This window comes from Idiotropiscis lumnitzeri, chromosome 17, assembly GCF_059441095.1.
Source record: "Idiotropiscis lumnitzeri isolate Australia: NSW breed Sydney's pygmy pipehorse chromosome 17, RoL_Ilum_1.0, whole genome shotgun sequence".
Taxonomy (NCBI): domain Eukaryota; kingdom Metazoa; phylum Chordata; class Actinopteri; order Syngnathiformes; family Syngnathidae; genus Idiotropiscis; species Idiotropiscis lumnitzeri.
The window spans coordinates 13,920,769-13,943,285 of NC_142407.1; the positions used below are offsets into that span (position 1 = coordinate 13,920,769).

The following is a 22,517-nucleotide window of genomic DNA, read 5'->3' on the forward strand; positions in this document are numbered from 1 at the left end:
ATTTTCCGAAAACATTTTTTCTAAAAAAAAAAAAAGAAGAAAATTCATGTAGTAATCTGTAAATCAGAAGCGAAAAAGGAAGACAATTGCTCGTCAGAACAAAACATTTTTTAAAACCATAACTCATGATCATTACAACGTGACAGGTCTTAATTGAAAATGAAAAAGAAACCCAACCTTCCTGTTCCTGCGCATTCACGCTGAGTTCAAGTACTTTTGGAAATATAAAGCAGCAGCAGCCAGTGAGAAGAAAACCGTTTTGGGTTGTAAATATTTAATGAGTCAGTCTGAGAAAGCGTTGCGGCAGTAATCCCAATAATGAGCGTTTATATTACAATACAAGAGTGGACCCCTTCTTTTGACAGCCACCTAAAAACACAAAATGGTTGACAATAGCGGGAAGACATTGTTTGCTGACAGGTACTGACACTAGCCCTTGACACTGTGGTGGAAACGTACCTTGTACTTTTTTGGGCCTTGATTTACGCAGGAGTCAAAAGACTTGATTAATCAAGCGGCTGTGGAGAGACACAACTTGACTCCTGCCTTGGCCGTCTGCCTTTTTATATCTCGGGAAGATGCCAAGTACTTTTTTTATTTCCCATTAGACATCTAGGACATTGGGAGTACAATCATGGAAATCAGACCTCTGTGTCATTTTGTACTTGGACCACGTGCAGTTTCCCTGGTGTCCAACGAGATGGATCTGGATCTGAACTTTGTACTATGAAGCGTTATATGGGAAGTCCAAACATGGATACCATACCTTGGTGTCTTTCTGGGTTTGTAACGGGTGCAACTAGTTACCTTGGTGACTAATTCCGAGATCTGGACATACTGACTACTTTTCATTTGGCGCTTGGTTTATCCTGGATGGCTAACGCGACAACTGCTATTTCTGGCCGTTGAGCTAATTTATGGCTTCATTTTAGCATTAAAAAAAAAAAAACTTGCTCCAGATTTGTATCCGAGGCCCAGCAACTTTAATGTCCTCGCCATAATGCTCAGTAAAGATTTTACTGTTTATGACACAGAACCCTTTCGCATGGCGACCAATCCCCTAAACCACACAGGAATCTTTTTGTCATCTCTGAGTCACTTAGTAGATTATTTCAACATAATAAATAAAAGAAGAAACAAAAGTGACCCAGTGGTAAGTTCTTGGATTCGAGGCATTCCTGCAAGTTGCCTTCGTGGGTAGCTAATTTTTCTCAAGAATCCCATGAGGCGTTTCATTTACAGTACTTGGTCCTTTCAACTGGGTAATAGGTGCTTTTTCGGCGACCATGCGTGGTCACAGTATCAACATCGTCCGTCCGTCGCAGGATCGGACGTTCCTCTGAGTCCCGGTTGACGCATTCTCAGCTGGTATCAGTGTTGCTCCTGAAAACACCCCCACACCCAACAAAAAGTTTAGCACTGGTGGATGTACGCCACCAAAGAAAAGTCAACTGAAAAAGATACGAACATCGTGAGTGCTGACGGGGTCTTGGTGGTGAATTCCGTTGGCCGACTTGTGGGCTGCGTGCATCTGAAAGAGAAGACCCAGGCTTGACTTGAAAGGAGGCCTCCATTTCAGAGGAGTCCTTAATCAGTCCACCCGGCAACTCATTGAAATGCGGCTTCCATTCAAGGGCAGGCCACTGAGGGAATATAGCACCTTACCGGGCTTTTCTCAGACGGCTTGCCCATGGCCTGCACCAACTGGTCCACCTGTTGGTTGTGCTCCAAGGCTGTCCTCAGGGCGTCCTCGGTGCTGAGCAGCTGCTGGCGAAGGCGGGTCACCTCAGAGTCCAGAGCCGAAGGGTCCAGCATGGAGTGCCGACGGTGGTCTGGGGAGAATCTCTCACGGCCCTGCCATAAAGAAAAGAAAGAAAAATGTGGCTCTTATTGCACAACTGCTGCTGAGAGTCATCGCCAAATCCGAAATTGGGTTGTCCCTGGTGTCTCACCAGCATAAGCAGCTTGTCCCGTAGCGTCTTGATGTCGTCCTGCAGTTTTTGCTCCTTCACCTTCCACTCGGCTTTGCGCAGTTCACGGTTGAGGTCTTTGTCCATCTCGCGAGAGTGGCGACGTGACTCCAGGAGCAAAACTCTTAGATCGTTCAGGCTCCTGAAAGAGTTGCAAAAGAGCGTCATTTTGACAAAGAAATGTGGCGGATTGAGGACTAGCAAACACTAACATGGGGTTAACAGATGCGAAGCTAAAAGAGGACCATGTACGGCTAAACTAAGAGAGAAGACAATAAAATATGGCAAAAAAAAAAAAAAAAAGAAAGATACCGCTCTTTCTTCAAGAGGTCCTGGCTGATGCTGAGCAGCTGCCCAGAGGCATCATGGGACTTCCTGGTCATGGATTCAAGCTCCGCCTCCACGCGCACCTTTTCCTGTGCCAGGAGTTCGGCTTTCCTTTCCCCAGTTCGAACTTTGCTCTCCAGAACTGCCGGAAAAAAAACAAAAAAGGGGGGGGGGGGGGCAGAAAAATGTTTGAGCTTGTTGAGTAAATAATTGGACGTTGCTTGGAAGACAGACCTCCAATTTGAGATTTGAGGGCTTCAACTTGGGAGGTGAGAGTGGAAACCTCTTTTTCCCTTTTCAGCAGCTTCTGCATGGTTTCTGAAAGGAAGAAAATGGTTTACAAACTTGCTGCAACTGCTGCGCTGCCTCAAAGGACCGGAAATAGAAGTCAAAAGTTTAGGACTAAAAAAGCAAAATAACAGTTACGGTGCAGCAGGGGAAACAATTGTCGCAATCTCCAACTACTTTGCTGCCTGAACGGACTGTCGTAGAAGTCGTAACATTTGAAGAATAGCATTTAGCACAATCACGGTAATTTAGACCCGACTCGTTTGCTCCGTACACGGGAGGTCGGACAAACCGTAAGCCATACCTTCGATATTCTGCTTTAGCTTCTCGTCGGAAAGGTGGTTATCTTCGATCACCTATGAGAAGAAAGCGTTATACACGTGTCAATCAGGCAGTGGATGCTCGTGTTGCGAGTTATCGCTCACGTTAGCGTCGCGGTCCGCCTGGATGGCCTGCAGCTGATTGACCGTCACCCTCAGCTTCTCTTGCAGCTTCTGAACCTCCTCCCGGTTGACCTCCTGCAAGGCTCGGTAGTCCGACACCTTGTTTTCGGATCTCTGCAACCGTTCCCGCAACTCCTGAGCGCTTTGGTCACGCTCCCGTTGAAGGATCTCCATCTCTGCCAGCCTCTTCTCGGCCCTCTGCAGTTTGTCCGAAACCTCCTCTCCGCTCCGGTCTTTGGCCTCCTGGAGTCGAGCGCAGAGGTCCTCGCGTTCCTTGCTAAGGATGGCGGCTTCGATTTTGTACTTGGCCTTGAGGTTCTCCACCTCAAGCTGGTGCTCCATCTTCAGGCTGTCCAAGGCAGCCCGAAGCTCCTGGACACCCGCTTCTTGGCCCTCAGGCATAGACTTGTCGCCAGAAAACGAGGCCTTCAGCTCCTCCAGGGACTGCTGATGGTCGCTCACCAGAGAGTCGAATTTTGCCTGCGCGGGGATGAGCAAAAAAACAAAAACAAAGCATTAAACGCTAGAGTTTTCCTTGAAACATACAAAACAACTATTTGTATAGCGCATTTCACAACCGCTGTCATGAATACACGACCTTTTCCTCAAGTGGCTTTCTTCCGGTTTGTAATTGGCTCGTTACCTTCCACGCATCCATCATGTCCATATTCTCCTTGGTGGCCTGCTGGACCTTCAGCTTCAGCTCGCAGATCTCCTGGTTCTGTTTCTCCGCCAGCAATTTTAGCGCCTCACTTTCGTGTCGGCTCGCCGCCAACGCCACCTCCGTGTCGGAGTCGGCCGCTCGGGCGCCGGCGAGACCCGACCTCTCCGTGGCGACAGCATCGGAGCCAGGCAGCTGAACCCGCAGGGTCTCCATCTCGGCCCTGGTCCGGCTGAGCTCCTCCTCCAGCTGCACAATCCGACTTTGCTCCTCCACCGTGGTTTGCTGTCATCAGCAACATTGGAGAAATGATTTACTATTTATCATATTTAGGAATACGTTTGTTATAATGAAAAAATTGCGTTCATAACAGACTACCTGCTTGACTGGCTACAACATTAGGTACACCAGATCCAATGCCAAAATGTGTAAACGGAATTCCTCGTTCAGTTTTGTAGGCAAAATTAGCAGCAGGGCTAACAATACATTTCACGGAATAGCAACAAATCCAACCAAAATAATTTTCCGAGAAGACTCGACAATGTCATCAAGTGTCATTTCCAAGCAATGCAATCAGCCAAAAGAGAGGAATCGACACGTCTCTGTCCCAACATTTTCAAATTTGATTACTGCAACGTGCCAGCGTGAAAGTGGAGAATTGTGAGGAGAGCGCAGCCACTGTCGGATCATCTACAGTTCAAGCATCCATTAGAAACAAACACCAAGTTTAGTTTGAAGCCACTACATTGATTGGTATGGAAGACGTCACAGCACACAAGAGGAAACGCATCAAGTGTGTGTAAGGTTAACGTGGCATCCCAAACATTTTGGTCACCTTAGTCCTCTTACCCAACCCCAAGGATGCGGAGTCATGCTTGCATCTTCCCTGTTGGCAAAAACACACTTTACTGCACCTAAAGAAAATGTTCAAACTAATTTTCTTGTTTTGTTTTTTTTTTAACATTTTTTGCATAATGGGGCGAATGGGTTAGTGCCCCACCGGATCCAACAGAAATAATTGATTTACAATGAGCTCGCAATCACAAACCCGCCTCGTTTGCCCATCGAATCCTGCCTAGCAATGAGTGATGTCCTTTATCTGCAATGCCTAACTGTGATCTGCCAGTCCCTTTTCATTGGACAAGCACCTGGAATTCTGCCTAGCAACAAGTCAACTTTCAATTACCTCCAGGTCTCCTTTGGTGATGGACTCCTCCTCCACTCTGAACTGGAGGTCCTCCACTTTCCTGAAATGAGACAAATAACACGATATTGTAAAATATAAAAGTTGGCGCAAAGACTCCACATAAGGAGAGTTGACGTGCTTTGCAAAGTGCTGCTGTTTTGGTCAGCAACAGACACCTGTTTCCAAGCTTACCTTTTCTCTTCCTCCAGCTGGTTGGCCAGCTCCACCTTCACTTTCTGCACACCGGCCAAGGCGGCTGTCACTTGCTGTAAGGCGCCCTCATTCTCCGACACGTACTGCGGAGGACACGAGGTCAGGATGGACCGCACTCGTACATGTTACATTATGTGGTGAACGTTTGCCACCTGCACGTGCTGCGACTTGAGGGCGCTGAGCTCCTTCTCCACCTCGCAGATGCGGCTGGTGGCTTTGGCCATGTCGGCGCGTTCCAAGTCGCGCTCGGCCAGCAGCTGCTCTATGTGCTGCTGCTTCTCCTTCAGCGCCTCCTGCAGGGCGGTGGTGCCCGAGATCTTGCGGGCGTAGCGCGATGACGTCTCCGTCAGCTGAAAATCAATCATCCGAATAACAGGAAAAAAAAAAAAAACAATTAGGGAAGGACTACAAGATGCAGCATTTTCAGAGCCACTAGAGGGTAGTGTTTGACACATTTCTGTCTTTGACGATATTTGGGGAGTAATTTATCTAATTACAAAGAATATTCCCAGAGGTTATGGGAATTATATAATATTTAATGATCATTGACTGACAACACAGGACACGTTGCGGTACAATTAAAATGATTGTTCATCGATGTGAATGAAGAATGGATAACAGTAGTTTAGCGTCACTGCAGAGGGTTTTTTTTAAACAAAGAAAAAAATAAAACAAGTTATATTAATAAGAAAAATAAAAGTAACATTTTAAATTATAAACCAGAAGTACAAATACATTGACTTGAATTATATCACATTCTATAAGCTTTTGTGTTTTGGAGGAGAATTTACTGCCAATGAGTGACTTTCAAGAGAATCAATTTCGCTTAATCACGGGGGACAGTTCCCATCACTCAAGCCACCGATTCGTGCTTACACCGCCATCTTTACGACTGATGGGGAAGAAAGTTGATCACAAAGGCTGCCAGCAATTAAGCTAAGTAAAAAAAGGGGCGTGTACCACCAATCCAAATCAATGCCATGTCGTCTCATTTTGAATGTTTTCCAGGACGTGCGTGCTTCATCAGCGCAAAGTAACGGATGAGCGAGTCATTTGGAACGAAGGAGCCGTTTTCTCACCAGGCCGGCGCGGCTCGGTCGCCCGCCCACCGACGAGGCCACCGAGCTGACGGAGCTGATAGACGAGCTGCTGGGGCTGTGGGCCAGCGACGACACGCCCATGGCCACCCGCTTGCTCTTCTTGGCCTTGGCCGGGCTGGTGGACGGGAAGCCGATGCGGATCACCTTGTGGATGGGAGCGAACAGCCCGAACTTGGGGAGACACTGGAAATATCTGCATGGCGGCCGGGAGGGGGGTTTTCACATTGAAATAAATCTTATCACTTTTTTTTTAAATTATCCAATTGCTACTTTAAGTCAAGGTGGGCGAAAGTAGTTTTTTTTTTTTTTTTTGTGCGTACCTTGTCCCAGCCACAGCGCCGTCGTTCTTCCCCAGAGGCTCGTCCAGCTCCACGCCGCACCAGTCGCCCTTGGCGAAGTCCGTCTCCCCCATGTATCGAATCACGCCCATCTTGGAGCCCCCCACCTGACGGCAAGGACATTTTGGGATTAGATATTTTATTTTATTCAATGTTATATGATATTTTTTATATGTATTATTTATTTATTTATTATTATTATATTTGTAATATTTTTCTATTTCTCATTTGCTATTTTTATTCCATTTTCCCACCTCAAAATTGGATAATTATCATCGTAATATTGTTGTATTTGGTCGAATATTTGCTTATTTTTAGTCTAGTTTTTGATTATTTTTAGGTGATGTCAATCCAGCGAACCTTTGATCAACGTAACACGACGAGACTCTCACCAAAACGCGATCTCCGGCCCTCAGGTCCTTGTCACCACCTTTCTTGACCGAGCCGCTGTCAGACATGTTAGAGCCCGACTCGTTTCCTGTCTTGATGGCGCTGTTGAGCAGCCCGTCTCTGAGCGGCGCCGCCGCCCGCTGCCCCACGCCGCCCCCGCCACTTTGCAGGTTCTGATTATGGGCGCAGAGGGACTCGGCGGAGAGACTGTCGCTGCCCTCGGCCGCCGGCTGTCGTGTGAGCTTGGAGGGCCGCGTGAAGATGCCCTGCAGGGGCTGGCACTCAAAGTAGCGGACGCCGCCCACCGAGCCATCGTTCTTGCCCAGGAGGTCGTTGAGGATGACTCCGGCCCACTGGCCCGGGGCAAACTGGGTCTCCCCGAGGTAGGCGATGACCCCGGGTTTCACGCCGTTCACCCACACCTGCTCGCCCACCGTGTAATCGCCCGCCACCTCGTCGCCTTCCTCGGATGCTTTGGGCGGCGTGCTGGGCTTGACCGGAGCATCTGGAGACAAAGTAGAGCAACATTATTACAGCAGGTCCACTGAAACGGACGAGTTGTAAGAAGGTGGCATCTATTTCAGATGGAAGATGGAGCTGAAGGACGGCATGCATCAGAATGGCGCTCTTGAGAGTCCTATGAGACGATACTTAGACGATATTAGAATTAACTCGTTTGAGATAACATCGTCACACATTTGCTGATTGAGATGAATTGATGATGAAGTGTTATACCCCAAGGTGTCTTTTTGTGGACGGGCATTCATTTGATTCAATGTACTCTGCATCTAAATGAGGATTGGTGCCATCTATAAAGGAGCCACGATGAGAAGCTTTAAACAGTTGTGTTGGCAGAATTTCCTAATAGTAAGACAGTCGTACTCCTTACAAGGAGTCAAATGGAAAAAAAGTTTGCATTGCATTTATTTATTTGAGGAAACGAGCAGCGTCCAAAAACAGTGCCGACATTGTGCGCCACCCCTCATCAATCCCCTTTGACCGTGTCGTGCCGGCGAAAAAAAAAAAGAAGCAAGCTGTGTGTGAGTGTGCAGCACAACGGCGCAGATTGTGCCACCCAGACTCTAATTGGGCCTGAAGAAAGTGGGTCAGCGAGACGCATCTGCGATTAAACCCGCCATTCTTCACCATTTTCACACACACACACACACAAATGGTGCGTGTGTGTTTTGTTGCCCTCTTCGCACCACCCCGAGTTGAAGACCTGCCCGAGGCTTCGTGGCCCCATTGCTGGAGCTTTATACCCCAATTGCTGCCATATGTTGCGGAAATGGGGGACAATTCACTCACGGATTTTTCAAAGTTTGCCAAAAAGGGGCTCACTAGCGCCCCCGAAAAGTAAAAAAATAAAAAAAAATCACCAAGCAACACCGAATGCCGCAGACATGTCTGCCATCACGGGGCGCAAGTCTGACGGACCCATCCTCGAATGCAAACAGGAAATTAGCCATTTTGGTTGACGGGCAGCGTGGGTCAGGGGTAGAGTGGTCGCCAAAGGGTTCACGGCCCCAAAAAGTTTAAGAATGTCAATTTACACCACCAGGGATCAGTGTTTTCGGGCTAAGCTGGAGCCAGGAGGAGGTTAGAGGACCATTTTATATATAGAAAAGAAAACAGGAAACGGTAAACAGTTGTACGCAACTATCCAGGCCTCTAAATTGTGTTGCCGAGGCAACACAAGGAGGGGCGGGGGTGGTCGGGTAAAAAGGGAGCCAAACCAGAGCGAAGACTGGCAACACAAGCCTCCACTTTGACCATTGTGCTCGGGCAATGTGAACGCTCGGCATTCATTCCCGCTCGGCGCACAATGAAACCTCCACACGACTTCCTCCGCCTCCCAACGTTGGCAGCGGACACACCTCTCGTCGCCGGCCCGCCTCGGTTATTTACAAGCGCTTCAAATCCAGTGGCGGACGGCAGCAGATGGAGGAGGTCGAGCTAAAGATCAAGTTGGAGTTATTGACGACACAGCTGGCGGCACAGCTCTCCCTCATTTGTACGGGACAAGCGTTTAGTTACAATGAAACAAAAAATACTTGAAGCACACGAAAATGAGATCACGTGAGGTAAACGCATCCAGGTCGGGTATTTTTCAGCTGTGAATACAAATTAGCTAATGTAGCGATTTTCCTTAGTCGTGTTTTCAACCTCGTTGACAGATCCCAGCTCGAGAACAGATGTGAGGCCGCACGCAACATTTCCCGGATTATCCAACTCAGGATAGTTGTAACGTGATGCAATTAAAGCCGCGAGGCATCAATAACGAAAAATGACCTCTGGGTGGGCGCTGGGAAAATCAGCTTGAGAAACGGCGCGGCACTCATCGGTCGTAAAACAGATCGCGCTAATAAATGACGAGGGTGTGCAGAGGGCGGGGCTAACAAAATATGTTTGTGGGATAAACTTCAAAAACGCTCCATCAGCACCAGGTTTATAATCGTCGACTTCCATCAACTTCTTGTCATGCAGGTCACGCGCCATCGTACGTTAAAGGTGACCTACTTTTTTTTAAACAAAACATTTTTTGTAGATATGAGAATTTCCACAATCGACTTATTGGCCACTCTTGATTTCGAGTCTCGGGTGAACTGAACACGCACGTCTTTGGAACGTGGAATCAAGCGGGACGCTAATACTAGCTAGCATTGTTAACGTACAACACACACTTTCTACAGGATGCGCTCGCCCTGCAACCATGGCAACCATCATGTGTAATCCGTGAAATAGTGTGTCACGCAGTACAGCTGTGAGTCAGTAAACAGTGCAAACCACAGAAATGACGACCAGACGTTTTTCTTCATCTTCCCGGCGGAGGACGAGGAGGAGGCGGAAGTGACTTACTGTCTTTGGGGGGCACGGGGGAGCTCGAGGTTGCGCTCCTTCCCATCGGGCTGGAATGCTTGGGCCCACGCCCGGGGATCTTCAGCCCGCTGGACTTGAGCATGTTCATGTTTTTTTTTTTTTTAAAAAGGCGGTGAAGGCACACTAAGCCAGCGGGTGGTGACCATCTCCCTCCATCTTTTACAGCTGGAAACGCAGGAAAGGATATTAGACAGGAAACTTTATCTTCCCCAAAAATGTAACTTATTTCTATAAGACGACTTTATTCTAGTAAAATTAAGTTGTCTCTCGTTAAACCTCAATTTTTCATAAAGTAATGTAGTTCAAATGTTGGTGATTTGATGACTTCAGACTTTTAAAATGTCAACTTTTTTTCTCTTAAACTAGATAGCTGGCATTTTCTGCAGTTTTTCGTCCATTTTCAAAATGGATGCTCAACGAACGTGTATGATATGTAGCGAGCTAATTTGGTTCCTTTTTGCCAACTCTTCTCTTGTGGTATTACGATTTAAGTCCTGGAAAAGTGTTTTTTTTTCCTTTCAAAAGTACAATCTTTTTCCTTATTATGACAAACTCGCAACATCGCTACTTTTTGCCCCATAATTTAATACACCTTTTTTCTTGTTTTACACTGACATTATTTAGTTTAAAAAAAAAATTAACAAGTGTTGACTTAAATTTTATATATTTTGGTTGATTCCTCATGACAATTTTTCTTACTTAATAAATATTGTGTACTGCCATCAAAGCTGTTAAAATCGCTTCCTCCACTTCAAATAACAAACCTTTTCCACAAATTCTTAAAATCTGCAGTTTTCTCACGTTTCCTGCAGTCATTACAAGGACCTCTCAGTGTGATGCACTGCAGTGCTTCTCCAATTTCCAGCCCAATAACAAACACATTGTTCCATCAAACCCTGTGAGGATGCCACATAGCTAAAAAGGAGCATCAGCATCAATGCCACCCCCTCACCCCCCACCCGTATCCCTAATATTGTGGCATGTGGTGATGACTGACACATGCAGAGCTATTAAATGGGTCAAGGATGCTGCTAATTGCACCGAATGAAAGCCTACACACTATCTTGAGGCCTGCACCTGATAATGCTGAGGAGGGCGGATGGAGAGGGGGGGGGCAGATAATGCGCACCTCCACTAAAATGCATTCAATTTGATCCATTGTTGTGAGCCACAGACTGCGGCAAGGAAGAAAGAAAAAACACCTCACTCCCATTCAACAAAGAGAAAACCCACAGTAGATACTCACAGTGAGTCACACAAGGGTCCAGATATAAAGGGAAGCCACTTGGAATTATCCTTCCAGGGAAAAGGCAGGATGCCACTCCCTGGGCTTGGGGGGATGCGAATATGGATGCTTAGAGGAGGAGAAAGGGAGAGTCCGCCGCGTGGATCCGTCCGACTGGTTAGCACTTAGCATCGAAAAGCGTCCTGAAGTCTCCCTGGTGTGTCTTTTTCGCCCCCCCCCTCACAATCCGACTGTCCGACTTTTAGCCCGCGACCGCAAACGCATCCGAAGCAACTTTTCTTTCTTCTTCTCTTTACAAAAAGGCGTCACCCGCCTTCGCGTGACTTTCTTTTTTCCTTCGCTCCCCCCTCGAAAGGTCGGTTTTCTCTGGGATGTTTTTTTTTTCGTTTTTGATTGTTGTTGTTGGTTTAGCGCAATCTCCCCGTGACTAACTCAACCCACACCGGCGAGACGGAACAAAGGGGGCCGGGGAAGCAGAGCCTTCTGGTGGGCGGATGAGAAGACTACAGCCTGCCCCCCCCCCCTCTCTGCCGGTCAATGGCGCGCTCCACTTAAAAACGTGGGGATTTAAAATACCCACCATTTTGGCTAATATACACAAATCACAAATTCAGCGTTATCATAATTATGAAAATTCTAACACACTGACATTAAGTCCTTAAACGATGCCTTCATTCACGGGCTTTACGTGTGCGTCTCTCAACCATAAACATCCAGTATAAACCCTAAAAATAGCAGTCATTGTGACGAAATGAAACGGCATTCTGCTACTAAACGGACGCCGAATTAAAACACAAATTGGAATGTTCAAACAGACTGTCATAATTCGTACAATGTGTAGCTGAATTGTACCGAAGAGCAGGGACTCTTAAAATGAAGAGATTCGGATCGGAGTATGGACGAATACATATATTATACAATACTATATATTTGCGCGATGCCGGAAAATGTTACGTTGGGGTGATAGAGCATATTTGTTTCATAATTGATGCCAACGCTCAAAATATTTACGCTTGGAGAGGTTTACTGTCTGAATTAGAATCGTTTATTGCGTTATGCACACTTCCGGGCCGGCAAGCTTTAAAACGACCTGATTGGACAGTGAAATGACGACCCGCTGTGACTGGTCAATTCCCCACTTCGAGCGGCGATGCATTACATTAACACATCAGACCTGTTTAAAAACAATAATTTTTATTCATAGCTAATTTTCATTATACTGACCTGGACGTCAACAAATTTAGGAATGAAAAATAAGGACACAAACAAAAAAACGATGGCTTCACTGTACTAGTCGTTTTAGGTGGAGTTCCTCAACAAGTCTCTAGAGGTCAGCAAAAAACTGCAAACTGCATTTTATTCAGAATTGTAGCGTAGCAAGCTAGCTACATAGTAAAATGCAAAATAAATAAGGGCCTCTTGAGATTCTCAGGTTTTCTTAGGACCTGTCCTTTCCGACAAAGTGGGATGACTCCAAAATACTTGGCGAATAGGTTGTTTGAATTCTACAAATGCTTGGGAAAGCGGCTTTCCAGGAACCTTAAATTAAGATTTGCCACACACACACATTTTATATATATATATATATATATATACATATATATATCATATACATACATATTGTATTTTTAGTAGTGAGAATTAATACAACTAGGCAAAAATATATTTTTTCTTCCACTCTTGAGGTTTATCATGGCAACATTTCCGGATAATAACGTCCCTGTTCCGTTCCCCAATAAAGGCCTCAGTGTGTGCAGCCAGTGGATGTTACACTCGCCGGCACTGCGGGATTATTCCGTTTTTTTTTCCTAATCCCATTATGGCACCGCGTGAGGGCGACCGGGGGAAGGATGGCAAAGGTTGTTTTGTTTCGCCAATGAGAGAATGATTAACTGTCGCGTGTGTTTGACAGGAGGTGACGGCCCGGATGGCGACGCCCGGCATTTGACGAAGATGAGGATGCCACACACGGACACATGCGCGCGCACATCCATTGTAGTTTTTTTTTTTTTTTTCCAAATCCACCTGTTTCCGAAAATGCATTCAAAGTCTTTAACAGTGAATGGAAGGGCCGCAAACATGGTGAAGTGGACCGAAAAAGTCAGATTTTTCTACTGGTAAAAAGGAGCGGCAACAGGAACAACTGATTTCTTCACTCATCTTGCAAAGTAAGTTTTTTTTTGTTTTGTTTTTTTATCTTTGCCTCTTTTACAGCACTTCGTTTTTAACCAGCTACAATAGAGCAAAAAGTTACAATCAGATATAAACATATTTGTGATCCATTTAATAAACTAAAGTTGTACAACACAAACTGAGATCAAGTCACAAATTAACAGTAAGCAGTTGTGTTTTATGTGTTTATTTAACTGAAGTCATATTTCACAAGTCATCTCTCTATCTAAACTTTGAAAGATAAAAACATCAAAGACAACATTTCACATAACACCAAAGAGAGAAATTGTGTTAGTGGTCAATAGTTAACATTTTGGGATATTTTTACAAAATGGACACCAAGATAAATGTTCACAATGTGTAACTACCCAGTTGCTAGTTAGCCACAAAAAGTTGGGTAAGTAGTTGCCAATCGCTAGTTTGTTACAGTAAGCTAGAAAATAGCCCGTGCAAGCTGCCATTTCTATGAATTCAGCTTTAGAAAACGATGCTTTCTCAAAAGAATTTACAAGTGTATAAATAACTTAGCACCTGTTGAGAGACAAAACATCAAAATCAGAAGCTCGACTGCAAAATAATTTTCTGCAGGACAAATAATACATAATAGTTGTGACAAGCAAAGAATGAGGTTTAAAAAAAACCTCACCTGATAGTTAGCTTCAATTTATTGACATACAGCTTAGCAATTTTAACATCGGGTCCACCAATTTGGTGTGTCTTCATTTCTCATTTGTTCCTGTCGCTCCCCAGGCGTGTTTGTTTGGTTTCCATGGCCTCTGCGGCTCTGGAGCTGATGGGCTTCTTCCTGGGCCTGTTGGGTCTACTGGGCAGCCTGGTGTCCACAGTGCTGCCCTTCTGGGAGAATACGGCACACATCGGCTCCAACATCGTGACGGCATCGGGCAGCATGAAGGGCCTGTGGATGGAGTGTGTCCATCAGAGCACCGGGGCCTTCCAGTGCGAGACGTACAATTCCATCCTGGCTCTGTCCTCTGACCTCCAGGCGTCCCGGGCTCTTATGGTGGTCTCTCTGGTGTTGTCCACCCTGGGCCTGATCGTGGCTGTCCTGGGCATGCAGTGTACCGTCTGCCTGGAGGGCTCAGGGGAGCTCAAGAAACGGGTGGCGGGCACGGGCGGGTGTTTCTTCCTCATGGCCGGCTTCATGACGCTGGTGCCTGTCTCCTGGACCGCCAACAAGGTGATACAGAACTTCTACAGTCCCAGCGTACCCGCCACTCTCAAGTTTGAGCTGGGCGACTGCCTCTACTTGGGCATCGTCTCGGCTGTGCTCTCGATGCTGGGAGGCGGCATGCTGGCCGTGTCTTTCTGTGAGGCGCACGAAGGTGGAGGACACCGGGGAAGACGGTATGGGGGCGGCGCCTACCCGTACCCTGTGGGTGGAGGCGGTGTGCCAGTGGTCCGGAATCCCACCACCCTACAAATGGGAGGCGTCAATGTGAACAGTAGAGGGCAGCAGTTGGTCCAAAGCGGTAGTGGGAGCTCTGGGGGAGTCCACGTGAAACCCATCACGGCGGGATATGACGTCACAGGATACGTGTGATGTATTGTTACAGACTGACTTGATTTTGTTTTTTTTTTAAATGAAATAAATGGTGCCCTGTTTGAAGAGTGTTCAAAGATAATTTTGAGTATATCTGTGGATAAAACTCAGCCACCTGGACAGAAACAAAATGCTAACTGAAGCTGGGTAGTACTTCCCGTTGAACCCAAATATTAAAATTATGCTACTAACGTGACGGCTAGTTATGATCTGTGCCTCTGGATACAACTTTAAGGTCCTCCAGCGAAAATGCTCACGTTATGCAATTAACATGGGGCGTAGTTAATATATCTCCCTGAACTAACCTACAAATGCAAAGTACACATTAAAGTCCATTAAAGAGCAACAACTGACCTACAAACAGAAAGCAGATAAAAACAAACATGAAACACACACTACTCAAACGGATCAATACTAGATGTGTCATGACTTAACTGAACGAACATCAGTGGCCTTATTAACAAAGACTCTCAAAGTCCTCAGACTGAAAACTTCCGATTTAGGCCTGTAACACAAATTAAAATTAAATCAAAATTTGTGATGTGAAACAAAACGCGGCCAATCCTGACAGAGGAAAATGGAAACAAGCCTAGATAAAAAAAAAATTAAAAAATTCTGGAAACAAAAAGAAAAGGAGGACATGCTTGTGGAACTTTGCAAAGCCCAGTTCAGTTGTACCACAACAAGAAAAAGAGTTGGCAAGAAATTGCCAGTGCCATGGAGTGATCAAGTTGTAATTGCAATCTTTCGTCTTCATTTTTGTTGTATCACTTAATTGCGCAACATTTTTGCCTTGGAGTAGATTTTCAAGTTAATATCGAGCAGAGGCATCAACATTTTTGTTTATTTTAAAGCAACTGTTCAAGAGTCATAGATAAACATGAAGAGAAATAAAGAATTGAAAATGAAGGCATCAAAGACGAATGACGATGATGATGACGATGACCTAATAAAGACATCAGAGATGCGCCTCACCCAATACCACGGCCCAGCTCAACACCAGACCACATCAGTCCGACGACGCACATCTTTTGGCTTCAATTTCGGACGGATTCCAGTCAAGTGTGAGTATGAATTTGAAAAGCTTTTGGTCGTCAAAAAAAACAAAAAACAAATCCCACTTAAAATCTCAACCCCAATGTTCTTCTTCAGGTTTGCTGCAATTTTTGTAATGCTGAACTTTCAAAGAGCACAGCACTTTGGTGTCAACTTTTGTTGTGTTTGAAATGTACATAAAAATAAAAAGTATGGCATTAGAAGATAACTATACATCTGCTTTCATTTGCTCGCTGATATTTTTGTGCATACTAACAGAGGCAATAAGCGAGTTAGTAACAGGCTAGCTTGTGAGTTACGGATAACTAATAAAAAGTTCAACTCCATTCATGGATGTACAAGTTGGCATTTTAACTCATTGAGTGCCATTGACGGCTAAAGACGTCAAAGATCCATTGTTTTTTTTTTTACTCAGCTGGTAATGAGTTAAGCAGAGTGTGCGCCCAGAACTCAGTTTTCATTTGTGCCTTCGTCACCTCAGGACTGTTGAAGCGCAATGGCCTCTGCGCCTCTGGAGATGATGGGCTTTTTCCTGGGCTTGATTGGCCTACTGGGCAGCGTGGTAACCACGGTGCTTCCCTTCTGGAAGGTCTCGGTGGATCTCGACACTCACATCGTGATGGCCGTGGACACAAACATGAATGGCCTGTGGATGAGATGCTTCAACAAGCTCAACGGGGCCTTCCTGTGCGAAATGTACAAGTCCTTCCTGATGCTGCCCTACGATCTCCAGGTGGCCCGGGTCCTCATGGTGTGCTCCTTGGGGCTGTCCATGATCGGCCTGATCATCGCCATCGTGGGCATGCAGTGCACCGTCTGCCTGGTGAGCTCGAGGGAACTCAAGACCCGGTTGACAACCACGGGTGGGTGCTTCATTCTGGCGGCCGGCATCACGTCACTGGTGCCCGTCGCCTGGATTGCTCACAATGTGATCTCGGACTTCTCCCTCAACCAATCCACGCTCAAGTTTGTGCCGGGAAGCTGCCTCTACTTGGGCATGGCCTCGGCCTCGATCTCATTGCTAGGCGGCGGCATGCTTGCCGTGTCCTTCTACGAGGGGGGAGACTGCGGAGGACGTCGGGGCGGCTACTCATACAAAGGCGACGGCAGCGGCGACATTCCGTTCGCGGTGTCGAGAAACACGAACACCTTGCAAATGGGAGGCATCCGCGTGAACAGCAGGGGGCAGACGCTGGTTCGAAGTGGCACTGGGACCTACGTGGGAGTCCACGCGAAAGCCGGAGGGTCATCATCGTATGATGTCACACGATATGTGTGATGTCACAAGACTGGATGTCACACAGTCAGCGTCATTTCATCAGAATAGATCATACCAGAGTTGAGTAGAAAGTGCTTTTTTTTGTTAAATAAATGGCTGAGTGTTCCAATACACTTGAGTTACATTTGTCAACTGTGCCCTTGTAAAATGCTTTGAAACTCTTTTGTGATTTCAGACTCTAAAACACTCACTTTTGAGTAAATGGTTGCAATGCTAATGCTATGCTACTAAAATGGGACTAGTTATCTGAATGAAGATACGTGATCGTCCGTAGACAATTTTGCAACAGTTTTGGAAAAAAAGCGACTTTGAATTCAGTATTTTGCCTCGCGAATAATAGGTGAGTTAATTATTTATTTATTTAATAGTTAACTTCTCTTTAAACTTGTACGAGACATTAACTCTAAAACACGTCTTGTGCAGTTTACGGTTGCTTTGAAATTAATTTGAAAGTAAACCAAGCGCACTTTGGAGGCTACACCGTACTGGTATTGAGATCTTGATCCGGAAGAATAAAAGCCTAAATTCCACAAATTCCGGGACAGTGGGGGGCACTAAGAACCCACCACCACCGACACACACACACACACGCGTGCACGTGTACCCACACAGCCCTTAGACAGACCCATTCATAAGAGACTAATTGGGACATTTTCTAATCCCACTATTATCCCATGGGCCAATAATTCGGACCTAAGAACATTAAACCTAAACCTAACAACATCACCACCTAGTGTCCAAAAGAAAAAAAACCGAGAAAGGTCAACAGTTTTTTTGAAAGACCTTGACAAACATGCACAAAAAAAAAAGTCAAAATATATTTTTAAACATTCGTAATTAACAAATCTGATCTAATTATGATTCTAATTTTAATATACAAACCATAATTGTTTCTAATTATTCCGGTGCATCAAAATGTTACACTGTTAATAACAAAATTGTTTTTAGAATCATTTTTAGTTCCATCGAAAATATGGATGTTGGAGAAATTATTTTAAAAAATACACCAAATATATGTTGGAGAAATTAATCAATAAATAGGATTTACTTAAATGTTGAAAATAACTTTTAAGACACAATAAACTTGTCATCCAGCAAAAATGAATGCAAAGAAAAAGCTAATTTGTCTGTAAATAATACATATTTAAATAATACACTAATTTTTTTTGAATGATTGAATAAAAAATATTTTTTTCTTCCATGAAAATATGAATCTATACATATAAGAGAATATTTTTAACAAAACTCAATTGGATGTAAAATGTTTTTTTTTTTAACTACACATTCCAATCATATCATTGGATGTAAAATGTTTTTTTTTAACTACACATTCCAATCATATCAACTAATGCAAAAATAAAACAAATGAAAACAACTTCTGAGAAGTTGGAGTTTACTTTTCACGTTTTTGCTTCCCGCTTGTCGTCTTCCTTTCGCTCGCGGCCAAACTCCAGCACCAAAGGTTTCCCTAGCAACCGGTAACCATGGAGCAGTTGCAAAGCATTCTGGGCCGTTTTGGTGTCTCCATATACAAACACGCACACACACACACAACACCTGCATGTAAGTACACTGTGCATTGAACATGACATCCTACAGCTGCCAGCAGGTACTCACCTGGCAGGCTGACGAAGGCCTGACCCTTCATACGTCCCGTCAGGAGGCGGTACAGCAACGGGGGACCTCCGCCGGCCCCCTCGAACCTGGAGAACAGCGCCACCAGCTGGGCCACCGACGCCTGGGGGCTCAGGTTTTTTACGCACACCACCTAGAAAGTAAATAGCTCTGGTATTCATTTCATATTTTTTTTTTTAATCAAAGTATCTGGGGGGGGGAATATTTACTTAAAATAATGATCAAATTATATGACATGCACATGAGTTCATAAAAACTGCACAATAAATGTTTAAAAAGTTCTTAAATACAAATGTATTTAAATTAAATACTGAGAATAAGCAGCTTGGATAATGGATGGTTGATTTTATAGGCAATTCTAAACATCAATTACTATTCTTGTGGTGTTACTGTACAGCATTCTCTTATATAAAAGTAGTGCTTTGGCGCCACCTTGGTGCCAATGAACTATGTTGAAGTGAGTTGAGAAGTATGATGTATATGTATTTATGCAGTCCTTTGTCGCCATCTTGTGGCATCTATAAGCATTTCTAAACTATTTTAGAGCGCCGACAATTTCTCTTGGATTTTGTGTTTTGAACCAATTTAATGACCATACTCTGGAGGGATTTCCAGGCTGGTAGTTCCGGAATCTGGGAATGCTCCGGATCACCTCCTGGCTTTCCCGGTTCTCTCGGATTTCCTGGTCTGTCACGGTCACCACCCGCCCTGTGACAGCCAGCGGCCGGTCCGAGCCGCCACCCTCCGCCCCGCGCAGGCTGCCGATTGGCCGGGTGATTTCCAAAGGGAGAGCAGCTTGATGCTCTGGCGGTTCTGGTGAGCCTTCCTTTGATTGGCTGTCGCCTCCCTGCAGCGAGTCATGGGATGGCGCAGATGTAGAAAGGCGTAACGTTCCTGCTGTTTCTTCGCCCTGGAGCGACTTGCTGAGAAGATCTCTGTACAGGGAGTCCATTGGATCTGTAGGTGTCACGTCTTCTTGGCCATCTTTGTTATTTTCATCTGGAAGGAGCAGAATGTCTTTCTACATATTTTTGTTCAATCATTTCCTCAAATGGTGGAATCTAGTTGAAAGATAAAAAAAAAAACACCACACCCTAAATAGACCATTCTCTTTTTTCCCCGATAGGTCGAAAAATGTCTGGTTATTTTTTCTGTCAAAAAAATACCTCATCTTAAGTAATCGCCTCTCTTTTTCCACAATGAAATAAAAGTCAAGCAAGTACTAAGTATCTCAATTCATAGATGCTATGATTCACTCATGAACGACAATGAATTAACAGCTGAGTCAGTTCGAACGCTTGAAAATCCAAAACAGTGGCACCTAAACAATTTAGTCGTCTGAAAGCCAATATAATTTATTGAAGGAAATACATTTGTTCTATTCTATTCTTTTCAATAAGTCGCCAGGTACCGCATGGAAAAAAATTCAGGCCTCTCTTTTTCTGTTGAAGCCATTCAAATACTCTTGCCAAGCAAAACAGCAGCACCTACTACCTGCAATTGAGTAAATAAACATGCTCGGAGTATTATGCTTACCTCGATGATAGAGCGCAGTGAGGAAACCTTGCCGGTCGTTGCCCTGGAAGAGCGCCTGCTCGATTTCCATCTCACGGCGGGACAGCGGCCGGCTGGCGGCGAAACGCTGGGGCCGCGCTAGGAGCGCCGCCCGGGCTGCAATCTTGTCCTGGATGGCCTGGAGCCGCTGACGCTTGACGCCGGGAGCCGCGCAAACGCCGCGACGCTGTAACAAAAACAGGGGCGCAAAATTCTGACTTCCCATGGAAATTTACTAGAAATGTTCGACCCCAGATGAGATAATTATGACAATGAGAAGACCAGGTGGGACAGTGGCGTCTACCTGTTCAGGTACTTCTGGGGCGTCCCTGTTTTGCCACAGCTGGATCTCGGGGTCGGTAAGACCCAGCTCCCGCAGGCCGGCCACCCCCTGCTCATCCTCCTGCAGCGCCTGGAACTGAGACAGGCTTCGCACACCGGACGCCTGCGAGCCAAATGGCTGGTAGAGCGCCGCCGGGGCAAAGCTCCGCTTCTTGGCCACACATCTGAATCACAAAGAAGCATAACGTCTTTATTGAACATGTGACAATTTGTTCACTTCTGACTGCTGTAAAAATATAAGAGAGTAACTGCTGTTAATATCAAAAGGTAAAAAAAAATAATAAAGCACTGTTGAGCATGCGAAGAAAACAAACAGGTAACTTTGATTAATAGCGTCGTGTGCAGCAACTCTTGAGTTCACTGCTTTGAAAGGCAGCCCACTTCACCATTCTACGCTCGCTGAATGGAGGTTTAATGAGATATCGTATCGTTCATTGTGGCCATTTTCAGTCACCGTTCGACATCGACTTGGGTGTGGAGTTGCTGCAGCAGGAGGCCGTGAAGCTGCCGTTGTCCCTCCGTCTCCTGCTCCTCAAGCAGCGGGCCGTCCTCACAGGATCGTCGACTAACTCTTAACACACACAAATGAATCCACATTCTCTTGATTATTTAGTAAATGTATTTTTTAATACTATAGATTTATTCTATATATTAAAAATTATATATGAAAAAAGAATGAATAAATATGTAATATTTTACTAAATGGTTTTGAAAAGAATGCGTTGATGCAGTGCCTATAAAGCCCCTTAAAATAATACCTTTTCAAAAATTATAATTTTAAAGCTTAAGTAAAAACCATGAAAAAAATAATTGAAAAGCACAATTAAAAAATTTGCAAAACTATACTAATTTATGAGGCAATTATAACACAAACCTATTTTTAAAATACAAAATATTCAATACCAAATATAACTACAAATACACAATAGTAATAATACACTTTATCATACACAAAACACAACTATTTGATTTATTATTTTTTATGTAAATGACTTCTGCGATTTTCCAGAGCCTCGTAAGACAACTTTAGCGGCATTCTGGTTTTATTAATATTTAAAACCATGAGCAAGTGAACCATGAACAACGTTATGTACTGTGTCGCCCGAGAAGCTAACGATAGCCGAGGATTCTCCCGTTCTCCTTCACATAATCACTGCAACGGAAAAATAATTTCACAAAACATGCAACAATAAATAATATTTGTTGTCAAAAAAATGTTTCAGCGCTTGTTAACATTAACTTTAAAAATGAAACAAAACGGAAATTCGTCTGGATAATGATGTGCTTTGTTTACCTTCTCATACTTCCACGTTGAGCACACACTTCCGGTAGGTTGCATTATGGGAAATGCTAACAGGCTACACTCCAGATGCCGACGCTCACCCAGTTGCCTCTTCCCCTTCACCTAATCACGGCAACGACAAAGTACCTCCGTGTGAAATGCAACCATAAATAGTATTTATGCTTAAAATGTGAGGCACGGTGCTTGTCGAAGCCACAAATTTATCTTTACTTCCGCGTTAAACTCTCGCTTCCGGTGCAAGGCATTATAGGAAATGTAGTCAAACCTTTCAAGCGAGTGGTTCAGACTGCGTCGAGCGTATACTATTCTTAAAATAACACATAATTCTATGGCAGGTAGTCCGTGTTGACGACGTTTTTATCGAGTATCCATAGATTTTATCCCACAGAGCAGCAGTTAAATTTGGGTTTATGCTGCAAAGTGATACTTGCAGTTATAATGGCTCACCGCGTTGGCTCCCTATCAAACTTGTGTACGGTGTCATATTTATCAAATGCTGCAAAGCTTTCACACACGCCCGCGCGCGCGCACATGCGCGACCAAAGCCCTCCCCACCATGCTGGAGTGTCCTCA

General features: G+C 44.9%; 4 protein-coding genes across 10 annotated transcripts; 2 read left to right on the forward strand and 2 right to left on the reverse strand.

Moving 5' to 3' along the window:
• Positions 1 to 14: 14 nt before the first annotated feature.
• Positions 15 to 9,919, reverse strand: clip2 (CAP-GLY domain containing linker protein 2). Of its 2 annotated transcripts, XM_088278817.1 has the most exons (17): positions 9,776 to 9,919; positions 6,919 to 7,421; positions 6,509 to 6,633; positions 6,168 to 6,381; positions 5,241 to 5,438; positions 5,068 to 5,171; positions 4,876 to 4,936; positions 4,525 to 4,575; positions 3,672 to 3,974; positions 3,011 to 3,508; positions 2,890 to 2,941; positions 2,532 to 2,615; positions 2,283 to 2,439; positions 1,953 to 2,112; positions 1,666 to 1,854; positions 1,469 to 1,531; positions 15 to 1,383 (listed from the first exon to the last, which is right to left on the reverse strand). In XM_088278817.1, the coding sequence occupies exons 1-17, from the start codon at positions 9,882 to 9,884 to the stop codon at positions 1,372 to 1,374; spliced, it is 2,883 nt and encodes a 960-aa protein (XP_088134943.1). In that variant the 5' UTR covers positions 9,885 to 9,919; the 3' UTR covers positions 15 to 1,371. The 2 variants fall into 2 exon arrangements, with proteins under 2 accessions (XP_088134943.1, XP_088134944.1); XM_088278818.1 differs by lacking the exon at positions 4,525 to 4,575.
• Positions 9,821 to 22,485, reverse strand: rbm41 (RNA binding motif protein 41). 5 transcript variants are annotated; one of them, XM_088278822.1, is made up of 9 exons: positions 22,392 to 22,485; positions 21,936 to 22,046; positions 21,096 to 21,212; positions 20,604 to 20,805; positions 20,282 to 20,486; positions 19,344 to 19,744; positions 18,728 to 18,878; positions 18,508 to 18,632; positions 9,821 to 9,961 (listed from the first exon to the last, which is right to left on the reverse strand). In XM_088278822.1, exons 2-8 carry the CDS (start codon positions 21,941 to 21,943, stop codon positions 18,511 to 18,513), a joined length of 1,206 nt encoding a protein of 401 aa, XP_088134948.1. In that variant the 5' UTR covers positions 21,944 to 22,046; positions 22,392 to 22,485; the 3' UTR covers positions 9,821 to 9,961; positions 18,508 to 18,510. The 5 variants fall into 5 exon arrangements, with proteins under 5 accessions (XP_088134948.1, XP_088134949.1, XP_088134947.1 ...); XM_088278823.1 differs by lacking the exon at positions 9,821 to 9,961 and adding an exon at positions 13,372 to 14,649; XM_088278821.1 differs by lacking the exon at positions 9,821 to 9,961 and adding an exon at positions 13,372 to 17,046.
• Positions 10,945 to 15,094, forward strand: LOC148320407 (claudin-14-like). Of its 2 annotated transcripts, none has more exons than XM_088278826.1 (3): positions 10,945 to 11,043; positions 12,955 to 13,210; positions 13,965 to 15,094. In XM_088278826.1, exon 3 carries the CDS (start codon positions 13,984 to 13,986, stop codon positions 14,773 to 14,775), a length of 792 nt encoding a protein of 263 aa, XP_088134952.1. In that variant the 5' UTR covers positions 10,945 to 11,043; positions 12,955 to 13,210; positions 13,965 to 13,983; the 3' UTR covers positions 14,776 to 15,094. The 2 variants fall into 2 exon arrangements, with proteins under 2 accessions (XP_088134952.1, XP_088134951.1); XM_088278825.1 differs by lacking the exon at positions 10,945 to 11,043 and adding an exon at positions 11,106 to 11,238.
• On the forward strand, positions 16,328 to 17,110 carry LOC148320408 (claudin-4-like). Its single transcript, XM_088278827.1, has one exon. The coding sequence runs from the start codon at positions 16,328 to 16,330 to the stop codon at positions 17,108 to 17,110; it is 783 nt and encodes a 260-aa protein (XP_088134953.1).
• Positions 22,486 to 22,517: the final 32 nt, after the last annotated feature.

What these genes read in the sequence shown, in the direction of transcription:
- rbm41 (XM_088278822.1), bottom strand. An exon ending in ACCCAAGTCGATGTCGAACG is followed by an intron (nt 20,806 to 21,095) that starts GTGACTGAAAAT and finishes TTTGTGATTCAG; the next exon opens with ATGTGTGGCCAAGAAGCGGA. An exon ending in AGCCTGGAAATCCCTCCAGA is followed by an intron (nt 18,879 to 19,343) that starts GTATGGTCATTA and finishes TTTACTTTCTAG; the next exon opens with GTGGTGTGCGTAAAAAACCT.
- clip2 (XM_088278817.1), bottom strand. Translation starts at nt 9,884, where the DNA reads ATGAACATGCTCAAGTCCAGCGGGCTGAAGATCCCCGGGCGTGGGCCC. An exon ending in TCACCAAAGGAGACCTGGAG is followed by an intron (nt 4,576 to 4,875) that starts GTAATTGAAAGT and finishes TTTTGCCAACAG; the next exon opens with GGAAGATGCAAGCATGACTC. An exon ending in GACCTCTTGAAGAAAGAGCG is followed by an intron (nt 2,113 to 2,282) that starts GTATCTTTCTTT and finishes CAACTCTTTCAG; the next exon opens with GAGCCTGAACGATCTAAGAG.
- LOC148320408 (XM_088278827.1), top strand. Translation starts at nt 16,328, where the DNA reads ATGGCCTCTGCGCCTCTGGAGATGATGGGCTTTTTCCTGGGCTTGATT.
- LOC148320407 (XM_088278826.1), top strand. Translation starts at nt 13,984, where the DNA reads ATGGCCTCTGCGGCTCTGGAGCTGATGGGCTTCTTCCTGGGCCTGTTG.